Raw genomic sequence first — 14,019 nt, forward strand, 5'->3', positions numbered from 1 at the left:
ACACAGTGGACAGCGTTGAATCCTGGCTTTGGGAAGACTAACCTACCCCCAGAGCTCAGTGCTACACCACGATATAGGAATTCTATATGCAGAATGCTGAGAACCTTCATGAAAAGGACCGCAATGATCATCTGGTTCCAACCCCCTGCTGTGTTCAGGGTCACCAACCACCAGACCAGGCTGCCCAGAGCCTCATCCAGCCTGGCCTCAAATGCCTCCAGGGATGGGGGTGATGCAATGGCCAATATGAGTGACTGCAAAGAGTCACTCGGACACCGGGCTGCAGCTGCCAGGAACACAACACAGAGCTCTGCAGGGCTCTGTTCTCCGAGTTCCTCCAGGGCAATGCTGCAGCATGTGGCAGCACGTCGTGCTGGAGAGCTGATGGGAAAGGAGCCGAGTCTTTTTCCATGCTGTCGGCAGGGAAACTCTGCAGTGTTTCAGCCATACGGGAAGTGCTCTGGGGATGTGTAATCAGATATTCCCCCTTTGCAGCTCATCACCCAAATTGCTCATTCTGATGTGATATTTTCTTAGCAGGTATCACCCTATAAAGCATTGATCTGAACCCTTCAAGGAGCCAAATGAAACCAGGTTCTTTATTATGTGACCTGCATCTATTTTTTGAGGCATTCAGAGAACTCTGTTGGTTGATAAACTGGCCTTCACAAAGTGATGTCCTGCTGCCCAGAGAGCAGTGTTTGTGTCTGTAACCTACAGAGCGGATGCTTTGGGCAGCAAGAGCGTCCGCAAAGCAATTCTCATACTAGGAGAGATGAGATTTCATTTCAATACCAAAGTCACACCTTGTATTAACCCAATCGCATGTCCTGATACAAGCAGCAGCACCAGGCAGACTTTGTAGCCCGGGTCTCTTTCGGTCTCCTGTTCCTGGCTAGAAAAGCTTGTAGTCATCGAAACAATGAGGAGCCATTTTCTGTCCTGGGAACAGATTGCTAAGTTCCCATAAGGCAAAACACAATTATGCAATGAGGCAGCATACTGTCCCAGGCATGCACAGTCTTGTTATGCACTCTCAGCACTAACATTCCAGCATGCAGCTGCTCACAGGAGTGCTGCACAAAATGGTGCAGAGCCCTTCAATGTGCTGCAAGGCCACATAGAGCCCCCTCAACTTGTTTCCTAGCAGAAGCAGCTCTGCTTCTTGCAGGCTCTGTGACCCAGATAGAGCCGTGCCCTCACAAGGTGCCAAGTGAAATGAATCAAGGTATATCTGTTGAAAAAGCTCCATGCAGTAAATGGAATGGGGAATAGAACAAATGAAATACCACCGTAACATTTGGTTGGCAAAGGTGCTTTCCAGCAGATCTGGCTGAATGGTGAGCGCTGATGGATGGATCCAGTGATCCAGTGTCACACTGCTCCATTACCAATGAGTTATCTCTAATTCATAGGGGTGAAACTTGTCCACAGCATTTGTAAAGGGAAGGATTAATCTTAGTAACCCCATTGCATTCTAGGTGCAGCTGCACTCTACTTCTGCAGATCTGTGCATACACACACATAGGAACTTCCACATTCACACACACAGCTACTGCAGCTCACTGCCAGCTGTAAGCAGATTAAGAGGAAGCCCCATTCCCACTGCAGACACAAAACACTCCCACAGCGGTGAACTTTAGACTGACTGTTGACCTCTGTTTTTCCATATTAGAAACTCTTCTTCCCAAGCCAATCTGCTTCCAAAAAAGAACAGCTTAAACCCTGATGGTCTTTAATATTGTTATAATGGGGAGTCTATTGTTTCTTATTAACGTTACTCCAATCCTCTTAAAAGGAGGATCCTATCTTGCTATCAGCCTGGCTCAGGCACATTTTTAGCTACAGGTCATTTGTTTCCAGCTGACACAGATAAGTGGTCGGTTTCAAAACACCTGGGATGATGAGGATCAGGGCTGGTAGCCCCAGTAGGAATAGGGAACAGTGATGGGAAGAGGGTTTTTGACAGCAGGTGGCTGTGACTAACCCTATACCAGGCTTCTATAGAGCTGGAGGAGGCCAGTATTATAGATAGACATGGCAAACAGAAATGCTTCAACAGGAAAACACATGGAAGAGGAATGAAGAAGCCTCAGGTTTTAAAAACACACGTTTCTATATAGGAAGGAAATAAAAGATGTGTTGCTTTTCATTGAAAATGTCCATCATGGAGAGAAATAGGAATGTCTGCCTCAGTTCTTTATCACTTGGTGTAGAGTTAAGCCTGGAGTAGGCATTCAATTAACTTTATATGTCAGCTGTCCCATTAACATCAGCAGCTTCTCTCATGTGAGTGGAGTTGTACGTATTTTATCAGGGTTTGCTCTTAAGGTTTCTCATTCACTTGCCTGATTTCACTGGAAAGCTGGAGAATTCCCTGCAAACAGGCGCTATGTGCCTTCATTAGGAAAGCTGATGGGAGGGAGCTTAGGATCCTTCTTTGTAATGAAAAACACAGTGAAGTGAACAGAGCTGTGGGTGCTTATGTGCAGGAGGACCCTGCAGCCTCTTCAGGCTGCTTCTAAATAGGGCACGGCCCAGAACATCTGAAGGTCTCTGTGGCTCATGGGTGGGAATCTCCTAATGATCTTAGTTATTTTTATACGTGTCTGCTGCCACATGCTGCTCTGCCCCAGCACAGAGAACAGCTCTGTGAGCACCGAGCGAGCACACGTAGCCGGGGAGGTGGGCACAGCCTGGGGAAGGAGAAATTAAGAGACAACAGCAACACAAAGGAACAATATTCACATCAAACAGAGGCACGGAACAGCAAGAGAAAGGAAAACTAAAAGTGTTGTAAAGGACCGTACAAGCCAAAGGACTTTGGATTTTTCTCTTCTTCCCACTTTACGGAGCAAAATGGGACAGCAGTTTACCAATGCTGAGGGGGAACAGACAGAGATCGATGTTGCTGAACTGCAGGAATGGTATAAGAAGTTTGTGGTTGAATGTCCCAGTGGAACCCTCTTCATGCACGAATTCAAGAGGTTCTTTGGAGTCCAGGATAACCACGAAGCAGCAGAGTACATTGAAAACATGTTCAGAGCTTTTGATAAGAATGGGGTAAGTGGAGAGGAGTTCTTATGCTGGTTGGACACTGATCAGCACCTTTCCTCTTGCAAGATGCAGGTCTTCTGGTGCAGCTCCCACCCGTGTCATGGTGCTCTAATGGGACAGAAGGGGCACATAATGCAGCGCTCTGCGTGGGCTGGGATGGCCTCACAAACCTACACATTGACACAAGGCAAAACATCCTTATTGGAATGTTTGTAGATGGATTGAAAGGTTTAAGTGTAGGTAGTTGTATTTGTGACACTATTACTGAATGGTCATCATCAGAAGCAAAGGAAAGCCAGCCAGTTCAGACCTTCTGGTTTGGACTCCCTTTGCTGTAGGGAGAAGGAGGCACCCTTTCCTGGGGTGCTTTCCCCAGGGCTCCTGGGCAAGCAGGCTGCCTGGTTTAGTGGCAGTTTATATGTTCTCATGTATTAGTGAAAAAGGGAGAATAACACTCTCCTGTAATATTAACAGAAGTGTGATATGCTTGCCCTTCTCATCTTGAAATGGGTAAGGGATGCTTGACAGTCTGGAGCTCTTGATTATATTCAAAGCAGCACAGATACTCTCAGCCCATACAGCCCTGTTTGTCAGTTCTGCACTGAGGTTTTGTAAGCTGTTTTCTATCAGTCATGCCCAGTTAAGCATCAGTGAGACTCTCCTCTTTTCCTGCAGGATAACACCATTGATTTTCTGGAGTACGTGGCTGCCTTGAATCTTGTTTTACGGGGAAAACTGGAGCACAAGCTGAGGTGGACGTTCAAAGTGTATGACAAGGATGGGAACGGCTGCATAGACAAACCTGAGCTGCTAGAAATTGTTGAGGTAAGTCAGCATTGCCTCATTGCTCATTTCAGCAATCACAGCTCTTTAGCAACATCGTGATGCTCTCAGGTTTTGTGACAGCTGGGTTTCAAGGCAGCTGTGGGGCAGCAAAGCGGCAGTGCCTGATCCTGGTGAAGGGGTCAGAGGGTTGGTGGAGCCCAGCGGTGAGAACAGCAGCGCTGTGGGCTCTGGATCTCAGCTCACATCTTTCTGTTGGGTGTTTTACATCAGAACCCGCTGTCCTGGCCAAAGGGAGATTGTTCCAGCCCCGCTCCTCCCAGCAGCCAGGTTTCCTGACTGCACGGCAGCTGAGAACAAGCTGGGAGGCACAAACTAGCAGAGAAATCCCATTTGTAATTAGTCCTTTCTGGGTTTCTGTTCCGTGCTTAGTTTTAATTAGTGAAATGCGAAGGTGTGTGAGGAGGCATGTGGGTTAGCAGGCAGACACAGGTAACTGGCCTTTAACTTCAAGTAAATCCCTGAGGGTGCATCCCAGTCACAGCTTTACCCTTTCATGGCCGTATTTGTGAGGTTCAACTGATGATTGTATGATATTTTAGGATTTGGGGCTAAATGCAATACCAAAAGAAATCAGCTGTGGAAAGCAGGTCCTTTGGATGGCCAGCAGTTGGGAAATAGCAACCAGTGCATCACCTGCAGGGCCAGGAGCAGGTAGGGAGCATCTGGAAGCTGGACCTGGGCAGGTTCAATTATGGTTTTGAGGTCAGACTGGAATTGGCCAGAGCTGTGTTAGGACCTCGCTAATCCCCTCTCTGGGAAGACATCAGACAAAACTCTTCAGCCTAATGAGAAGAGATAATGGTGAGCAGGTGGCTGGTATGTCAGGAGGAGGTGGAAAATGCTATTTCCTAATGACAAAGTGGAGCAGGAGTTAGGGGTCAGGGTATGTGCTGCTGCAGGTTGGGGGTGGCAGCTCAGGCAGGAGCTCGGGGGGGCTGGGAAGTGTAGGTGAGTCTGGCCTTGTGTCTGCTCTGCTCAGACCTTAGGAAGAAGTTGTATTGGAGAGCCAGGTTTTCCCATCTGAAACTCTTGCCTTGTTCCTTGCTAAGGATCTCTGAGGTCTTGACCAGGTTCTGAGAGGGGAGTAAACAGCCTCAAGGCACAGATAAAGCAATCCCTGGTGTGTGCGAGTTTAAGGTCAGAGGTGGATCTCTCTCAAAAGAGGTTAGAGCTGCAGCCTTTGTAAAAGGCTGATAAAACAATGAATTTCATCACCACTCTTCATTTTCCAAGACTCTTTTTCTGACTTGTGAACTTCCTTTCAGTCCATCTATAAGCTGAAGAAGGTGTGTCGATCAGAGGTGGAGGAGAGAACCCCACTGCTCACACCGGAGGAGGTTGTGGACAGGATATTTCAGCTGGTGGATGAGAACGGGGATGGTAAGGAACTGATGGCTCAGATTGCATTCATGCATAATGAAAAGTTATCTCTGCTGGGCAGGCTGGTTTTAATTGTGTTTATCAAGAAATCACTTAGAATGATGGCATTACTCAGACAAGTTGCGTTTGGTTCTGGTCTGTTCATGGTCAGAGCTGAGAGCAGCTTGGTGCAACAGGAGGAAATCTGTTCTAATTGTAATGTAAAATATCACTGTTCTGTCTGTATGTTGCACCAGAACCATTCTCTAAGAGCCCACAGCAGCCACAGAGTGCATCCCAGCCTATAAACTGCAGCCCAATGGTGCCTGCAGGGTGTGCTTGTGATCCTGGCACAGCTGTGTGAGCTAATGTGACATTGCACACTAGCTGAAGGGATGGGGGGGGATGGAATGAATGAATGGATGGGGTTACAGCCCCGTTATCAGCCTTTTTTATCCAGCTGGTCTATAGAGTTTGTATGGGGAAAACATAGGAGGTGGTTTTCACTTCCTGTTGTCCTTTTCTTGTGTCTGATCTGTCCTGTTTTGTCTCCCCATCCCGTCCTCCTCACCTCCCACACAGGGCAGCTGTCCCTGGATGAGTTCATCGATGGGGCCAGGAAGGACAAGTGGGTGATGAAGATGTTGCAGATGGATGTGAACCCCGGGGGATGGATCACAGAGCAGAGGCGGAAAAGTGCTTTGTTTTGAGGGAGCCCAGTTTTGATATGGCTGAAGATGTGATGCAGACTGTGGCTGTGGCTCTTACTCCGGGGTGTAGTGGCTTTCCTTGTCAATGCAATCTCAGCATCCAGATGAAAACTGCAGCGGCTAAAGAAGCCATATCTCAATCTAAACCCATGTGCTGCGAGGACTCCTGGGACCCAGAGACTATTTTTGGCCCATGAATAAGTCTCTCTGTGTACACAATGCCAATCTGGGTTTTGGTTACACCCCGAGGAGCAAACTTTCCATGGTGGAGTGGAGCAGGACCTGGGCAGCATCTGGTCCAGCCAACAGAGCAGGGAAGTGAGGAGTCCTATGTGGCAGTGCCATCTCTGTGCAGGGCAGCATCTGCATCACTGATATAACAGATGCTAATCCAAAAGCAATGGCAATAGGGGTGCTCTGATGACAGTCTGTACCATCTGGAATACTGTTATGACACATAAGGCATATTTAGTGGATTATACTAATAATAACGTGAGGTGATTGAACACCAATGTATTGTAGATTATAAGGTTTATACTCAGTGTTAAGAAAGAAAGAAAATCAAGAAAATCAGCACAGCTTGGAGGTTGAGCTCTTGCTGTTCTTACAGCTGACCCATATTCCTACATACCTGTATGAAAGAATTTGAGTCGGCCTCGTTCTTGGGTTCGCTTCCCTTGGATTTATTTTCACCTGCAAAATAACATGAGCTTTCCTGTTTTACTTTTCCCTTGGGATCACTGAGCTGAGCCACATCCATGAAGAAGCTGGCAATCTCTCTTTGGGTTTTTTGTGGCCTTTAATCATGACAGTAGAACCTTTCACCAGGTGACCACTTTGCTGGCTTGCAGTTTAGTCCACTTAACCAATGTTTAAGCCCATTAATAGGAGGAAGTGTTTAGGGTAGGGCACAGTCAGTGCTGGAGACTGAATGCACATCCATTTCCACATTGAAACAGCCTTTCTAAGAGCTCTCTGTAAATAATGTTCTCACTCATGGCATGCCTGCTTATCACAGCAGATTAGACTCCTCTCTTGTGTTGCTGCGAGGAAGCATTCAAGGCTCATTCAAGTCAACAGTTTCCCCACCTGAAATAAACATCTCCCTTCCAGCTGATGTGGGAGACAATGATTCACTTTGCTGATTTTTCAGCCTCTTGGACAGACATTCCCATGGCAGAATCCAAATCAAACCCTCCCATTTCCAGCATCTCAGGCAACGTGATCTTCCGTTTCTGCTTCTCGTAGTTCTTAACCCAAATGGTTCTGGAGTTACTGTAGCTTCACACCGCGGTTTAACCAAACTGCTGTGGGTTTTGGTGCCCTGCTCCCCAGTGGAGCTGCATCTCTGTGCTGGGGTGGTAGAGGGCATCCTAACACCAAGCAGACGGTGCCAGGAGTTTTATACCGTGCGCTTAATAAAGGTCGGTTTGTTAAAAGCTGGTTTGCAGCAGTTATTTATTGTTAATGAAGCTTGAGGACTCGAGTGGCTGACCACCATTCCGGTGTTTAGGGCTGATAAAATGCATTTAAGGGAAGTAATGGGAGTGAATGGCTGCAGCTGAGCTGGGTGAGGCAGAAGTGGGGGTGATATTGCAGACACAGAGCAGGAACGGAGTTATCTTTGACTGCTATGTGTGTGACCAATGCTCCTTTTCTGAATGGAAACAGAAACAGAACTGCCAACAGTACCATGAGCTGAAGGTGCAGCAGTGAAATGGCCTCTGGTTCATCCCTGTGAGGGCTCAGGAAGGAACCAACAAAGCTTTTGGGACTCAGCTACAGGATGCTGGCACCAATGGGGACAACAGCAGTGCTTGAGCTTGGTGGAAAATCTCTTCCCAATCTTGTGATCTTTTGTCAAGGAGCCACAAGGTGCTTTGGTCTCAGTCGCCTTTATAAATCCACAGGTATAAACTGCTTTGATCTCCTCCCAAACTCAGCTCACACTTACATCAAGGTACTGAAGTCAAACATTCTGCATAATCCATTTTCCAGACTCGCGGCCCAGCTGGAATTGGATTTGGTTGATCGGATTTCTTGTTGGTCTAAATGGGGAAACAGGATGGCTTGGAGAGAGCAAATGCCATCTGATTTTCTGAGCTCCTTACTGTCAGCTCTGAGGTTTGATGCAGGCGGAGCTGGCTGGGATTGAAGGTGAAATAAGCAGGTTGGGAAGCTGGAGGTGAGGCGGCTGCAGGTGACAGGATGAGGGGCTGTGAATGGGGAGCGATGCGTCCCCAAATGCTATGGGAGGGAATGTGCTGAGTGCAGCTCTGAGCAGCCTAAATCATGAAGATAAGACAGAGTGTGGTTACACTGTGCTTAGCCACACTCTTTATTTGTCTGCGTCCACATCCTGGGAGGTGAGGCCCATCTGTGTGCAGCTCATCCCCAGAGCAGCTGAGAACCCCTTGGCAGTGCTGTGTTGAGAAGCAATGGGCAGCTCAGGGCTCCAGCAGCCCCATGGGTGCACCCCCTGCTCCCCAGATCCTACACTCAGTGCAGGGGTTGTGCTGCACATCGCTCCCTATTGGCATTGCTGACAGCACGTCTGTGGCTCCAGCACAGCTGCTGCCATTTGGAAAAGAAAAATGAACCAATTCTGCACGATTAGGGAGTCACAACATTAGATTTTCATTCTCTTTACTTTGTTTTCATCGAAGCTGAAAAATCACCCTCCTGGGAGCGGTGCAAGGTGCTGGATGGGTTTCTCAGACGGCCCTTTTACAGGAGCTTTGTCTTTAGGGATTCCTATGGCACTGAAATTGGGTGTTCTGGGGCTTCTTCAGCAACATGGGGGCACAGTGCATCTCTCTGCCGCTCTGGGCAGCAGACAGGGGCAGGATGGGGACAGAATGAAACAAGGAGAAAGCAGCAGGCAGAGCCCACTGTGAGAAACCAGGGCTCCCTCCTGGCTTGTGTGTTCTTACAGAAGGATGTAACAAAAGCAAAGGTTGTGTCAGAGCTTGTGTCAGAAGGTTAACCTGTTCTGCTGGAAGCAGGAGTAATTGATAGAAAGAGAAAAGCATTAGGTGAAATGATTTATTAATTCACTATAAGGTCGGAAGTACAAAAGCTTCCAGGTACGGTGCCTCAGCATGAGATACACGAGCAGGAAAAAAAAATATGGACCAAAAAGTCTCTTGTGAATTGCAAAGCATCCAGAGATACACAACAAAGTCCTTCGGGCGGGCAAGAGCTCCTTCCTTGTACCCTGCATTGCCTCATCGTGCTGAAATTGGCTCCCAGTAGATGAGGAAACAATAGGGAGCTGCAGGGAGGGTTGGGTGGGTGCATGGGGGATGGTGCTCGTGCCCGCTGTGATGTTGGGTGCTGGGGCTGCCTGCTCCCCACAGCTGGGGTGTTTGTGAAGCCCATCTCTGCAGCACACCCAACTGCATGGAGACCATCGCTGCCCTGTGGAGCAGAAAGCAGAGGGTGCCACAGAGCATAGCAAGGGTTTGTTTGATGGAGGGGTGATGAGACATGCAGGAGAATTCCCAACATGGTCCCTCTGGGTTTACTGACATTGTGACCGTTGCAGGTATGAGCATACCCTTCAAGTTCTGACTGATGTTAGAAAAAAGGCACCATTCTGTGTTCTGAATGCTTTAAAACAAAGAAAAGCCACTGTGTTCACCTCTCTCCTTTTCATAACTAAGAGATGTTTTGGTCTCATGTTATCACTAACGTAATAGCAACAAATGAAAGAACGTGAGACCAAAGCCATTTGACTTTGGGGAAAACACTGAGAATACTCTGAAAATATACATGGAAAGAGATGCCTCAGATCTGCTTTGGGGGCACAAGCAAACACCGCTCTGCTCTTTGAAGGGCCATTCTCCCCATGCAAAAGACCAGCTGGGGTCTCTGCATACAGACATGTGCCCTATCCCTGCTTGCAGCAGCTCTGGACCCCACTGAGGTCCCACTGAGAAGTGGAGTCCTCATATGAGCTGAGCTCCCACCTAGATATGCTATGTGGGTGCTGACATTGGCCACTGGCTTGGTGAGAGCTCTGACTGCTTTAATGTAGTGTACCTGAGCCCTGTGTGCTGCAGCTCTCCCTGCCCACAGATATGGGGCTCTGCACACCCCTACACAGCAGTGATTTCAGAGGCACCAGAGGCTCCCCCCCCCCCAGTGCTGTGTGTCAACAGGGCGAAGTGTTCAGAGGGGACATCAGTCCTTGTGCTCATTGGTACCCAGTGCCTTGTCACAGCATCATTGTGGCTCTGGGACAGTCCCCAGCTCCAGGAGTCACAGCCCATTTTGTGTCAATAACGCAAAGGAAGGGGGAGGAAAAGTTTGAGGGGACATGTCCTGCAGTTTACTGGGCAGCCTCCTCTGCCTCCTCTGTGGCGTGTGGGTTCTTCCCATCGTTCTGGATTAATTTCACTATGTGTGTCAGGTCCAGGCTGCGGGTGAGGATGTCGAGCAGCACCTCATCCTTTTGGACACCCTCCATGAACTCCTCCAGTGAGAGCTCACCTGTGAACACACAGCCAGAAGGGCTTCGTTAGGTCTCATTATGCCCTGCAGCCATCACCCTTCACCCACAGCCCCCACACCAGCCCAGGGGCTATAACACAGACTGAACCATAGCACACTGCCCAGCCCCACTGCAGCTCAGCCCCACACTGCAGTGTCCCCTGGAGCCCACAGGGACTTATGGAAGGGCAGCCAGAGCCAAACCTTCCCCTCTCCCAAAGCTCTGGGGCACCCAACACCCAGAATTACTCCAGCAAATTGGGCTGAAGGGAAGGAGAGGGTGAGGGCAGAGCTTAGTATTGCATGGGAAACTTCCTTACCATCCCCATTGATATCAATTTTATCAAACACCATGTTTGTGAACTCCTCAGCTGTCATGGCTTCGTTGCAGCGGTTGATGGCTCGGATGGCCTGGAAAGAAGGGATACAGGGAAAGGTATTGAGTGCTGTGCAGGCTTCTGTATTGCTACAAGGGGCTCAGTGATATGAGGGGCTGCCCTTTTTACCGGACATTTGGGTTCTGAAAGGGACAAGTAAGTCCTTCCTAAAATAATGGGGATTAAAATCACTTTGAATTGCACTCAATGCATTAAAAGCTTAAGTGGGCATACTGGGATAAGCCAGGAGCCCTTCACCTCTGAAAATCCTTAGATTAAATTCAAGTGCTTATCTCAGCCCAGGCTGCAGTGGCCGTGTTCATACAGCATGCCATCACAAGGGGCTCACTGTGCACTGTGCTGGGGCCTAAGGACAGGGGGAGGGTTAGAGCTGAGGTAGGATTAGGGTTGGGTTAGGGTTAGGATGAGACAGGTCCTAGTGTGCTCTGTGGAGCACTGGGCAGTGCCTGCTGATTTACAGGGCGTTGTCTTTAGGATTGGGATGTTCCCATTGCAGCCTCTCTCCACCCATACCTAATAAACCTTGCCTGTGGAAGAAGCAGGAAAAGCAGAGCCCACTCACTTTGATGATGTTTAGCAATTCTCCCCGGTCAATGCAGCCATTCCCATCTACATCATAGAGTTTGAAATACCACCGCAGCTTCTGATCCACTTTGCCTTTCAGGACCAAGCTCAGGGCTGCCACATATTCCATGAAATCTATGTAGCCATCCTAGAAGCAGAAGGATTTAATCTATACAGAGCCACAATGAGCAAACTTGACGCATGTACCTGATGAGGGATTAACGAGCCTCAAATCTCCCCATGCTAAAAGGAACCTCTCTACGCAGAGCAGCAGTAATTCAGAGGTCAAAGAGGAGCAGGCTTATGATGGATCACCCAACGCTGTGCTCTATGTACATACATAACAGCTTCTCTCTGCTGTCAAGAGCTTTGTCTGCAAAACTCCATGGGAGAAATGAACCCAGGAGGGACCCATGGCAATGCAGAGCTGTCCTGGTGTGTGCTGCATTGCCAGCAGCCTGTGTATGGGAAGTCTGCTGAAATGCAGAGTGATTCAATGGCACGTGTTGGGTACCACATCCAAATAGCTTCAATGGAAAATGGTACGTGCCACAAGACCATGGAAAGTCTTCTTCCAGAAGGAGTAAAGTGGTGTTTTGTCAATGAATAAAGCCCTGGGCTGTCCCATGGGGCAGCTTCCAGAAGGGATCATCTGCTCTGCTCCACTGCTGGATTAAGTGCAAATCTCTGCTGAGCCCTTCCCAGCAGGGATCTCCTGAGCATCGATTCCTTTTCCAGGCACAGAGTCAAACACCGGGCAGTGAGCAAAGGAAGGGCCTGGCCATAAGCAAAAGACTCAGAGGATTTATAGCCTAAATTGTATTACTTCAGTGGGATTAAGCCCACTAAGCACAAAGCATGTTCCTCATCTCACTGTTGCTCAGGCCCTGCAAGCAAATAGCAGCTCCTTACCAGGTAGTGCAGAGCACATGCAACAAAATCAATGGCATTGCAATCCATTTGCAACTCATAACAGCAGGAAAACACAGCCAAGCTGTGCTGCAAAGCATTGCTTGTGCCATGCTGGGCTTTTGCAGGAGCACAGCACCTGCTCTCCTATTGCACACTGCTTTGTTCCCTACTGTCACAACACCGAGGCTTTGAGGGCACTAAAGGGATCACAGAGTGCCCAATAAAACCCTACAATTCTAATTACTTCGAATTCAAAAGGAAATATCAATATCAGTCCTTAGAGAGCCTCTTCCAGCAAGTGAGGAAGCTCTGCTGACTGATGCCCTATTGCATTTCTTCACATTGCTTATTTACTTTACAATCTATGAGGCTGCAGACATTCAGGCCATGCATTGCAGACACACACCTACATTGGCAACACCCGCGACCGCACATGGAACAGAGCGCAGCCAACACGCAGAGCAGAGTGGGAAGGACAATATTTACCTTATTAAAGTCAAACGTCTCAAACATTTGCTCAACGTATTTGTTCGCTGACGGGCTGAGGTTTTTCAAGCCAAAAAACTGTTTGAACTCATAGAGGGTGAGCTGGCCTGAGGGGCACTCCGTCATGAACTTCTTGTACCACTGGTGGCACTCGGTGGCACTCAGCTCCTCCACTGCTTTCCCATCCATGTTCCCCATCTTTACACAGAGCGATGGTCACTTTGCAGCCAAAACTGGAGGTTGGTGGCTGAGTTCTGAGTCAATGGATGAGTTCTGAGGTTGATGGCTGAGTTCTGAGGTTGATGGCTGAGTTCTGAGGTCAATGGATGAGTTCTGAGGTTGATGGCTGAGTTCTGAGGTTGATGGCTGAGTTCTGAGGTCGATGGATGCGTTCTCAGGTTGATGGATGAGTTCTGAAGTTTTAGAGCTTTGAAGTTCTCCTTCTCACCTTTAAAGTGCCTCGTGCTGATCCCAGTCCAGCAGTGGTGGTGATGGACACAGGTTCCTTTCTCTCTCTCCAAGCAAATGTAAAAGCACGACAAGCAAAAAGCACAAAGACACAGAGCAGAGGGTGCCATTTAAGTAGCAGCAAATCCTCCTTCAGCCAATGAGGAGCAGGATGGACCCCCACCAGGAGCATTAAGCATTCAGGTTTAAAATAGTAAGGAGGTAAAATGGGAATGTCTTGCAGATTATAGCCCAGCAGAAGATTAGGAGGGCTGAATTTGCTCCATGACGGTGTAAGCTCCTAATCCACTTCACTTACAGTTTTCTGTGGGCTCATACGATCAACAGCTTTTGCACCAAAATCAGTGTCAGAGAAAGAGAGAGAAAAGCACTCAGATGTTCTGGTGGTGGTGTCACCCTATTGCTCTTCCTCAGCCTTACTCTATTGGAGGATACCCAGGTGGGAATCACAGAATGGCCTTGGTTGGAAGGGACCTCCAAGATCATGAAGCTTCAATCCTCACCACCACAGGCAGGGTCATCAACCTCCACATTTAATACTTGACCAGGCTGCCCAGGGCCCCATCCAGCCTTGAACACCTCCAGGAATGGATGGGACATCCACAGCATCTCTAATTCAAATCAGTATGAAATTTAGAGAGAGAAATTTCCATTTTGGCTCCTATCAGGGATGCTCTGTTAGGGTATATTGTGTGCTGAGATGGACACAAGCAACATCATTCCTT

General features: G+C 48.4%; 2 protein-coding genes across 2 annotated transcripts; one reads left to right on the top strand and one right to left on the bottom strand.

Annotated features, from left to right (window-relative positions):
- Positions 1-152: 152 nt before the first annotated feature.
- On the top strand, positions 153-7,537 carry GUCA1B (guanylate cyclase activator 1B). The gene is made up of 4 exons (XM_015885231.2): positions 153-3,063; positions 3,733-3,882; positions 5,169-5,283; positions 5,845-7,537. The coding sequence occupies exons 1-4, from the start codon at positions 2,860-2,862 to the stop codon at positions 5,970-5,972; spliced, it is 597 nt and encodes a 198-aa protein (XP_015740717.1). The 5' UTR covers positions 153-2,859; the 3' UTR covers positions 5,973-7,537.
- Positions 7,538-9,044: 1,507 nt separating this feature from the next.
- On the bottom strand, positions 9,045-13,831 carry GUCA1A (guanylate cyclase activator 1A). The gene is made up of 4 exons (XM_015885223.2): positions 12,827-13,831; positions 11,427-11,576; positions 10,787-10,877; positions 9,045-10,466 (listed from the first exon to the last, which is right to left on the bottom strand). The coding sequence occupies exons 1-4, from the start codon at positions 13,022-13,024 to the stop codon at positions 10,306-10,308; spliced, it is 600 nt and encodes a 199-aa protein (XP_015740709.1). The 5' UTR covers positions 13,025-13,831; the 3' UTR covers positions 9,045-10,305.
- Between the last annotated feature and the right edge of the window lie 188 nt (positions 13,832-14,019).

This window comes from Coturnix japonica, chromosome 26 (genome assembly GCF_001577835.2).
Source record: "Coturnix japonica isolate 7356 chromosome 26, Coturnix japonica 2.1, whole genome shotgun sequence".
In the NCBI taxonomy this organism is placed as follows: domain Eukaryota; kingdom Metazoa; phylum Chordata; class Aves; order Galliformes; family Phasianidae; genus Coturnix; species Coturnix japonica.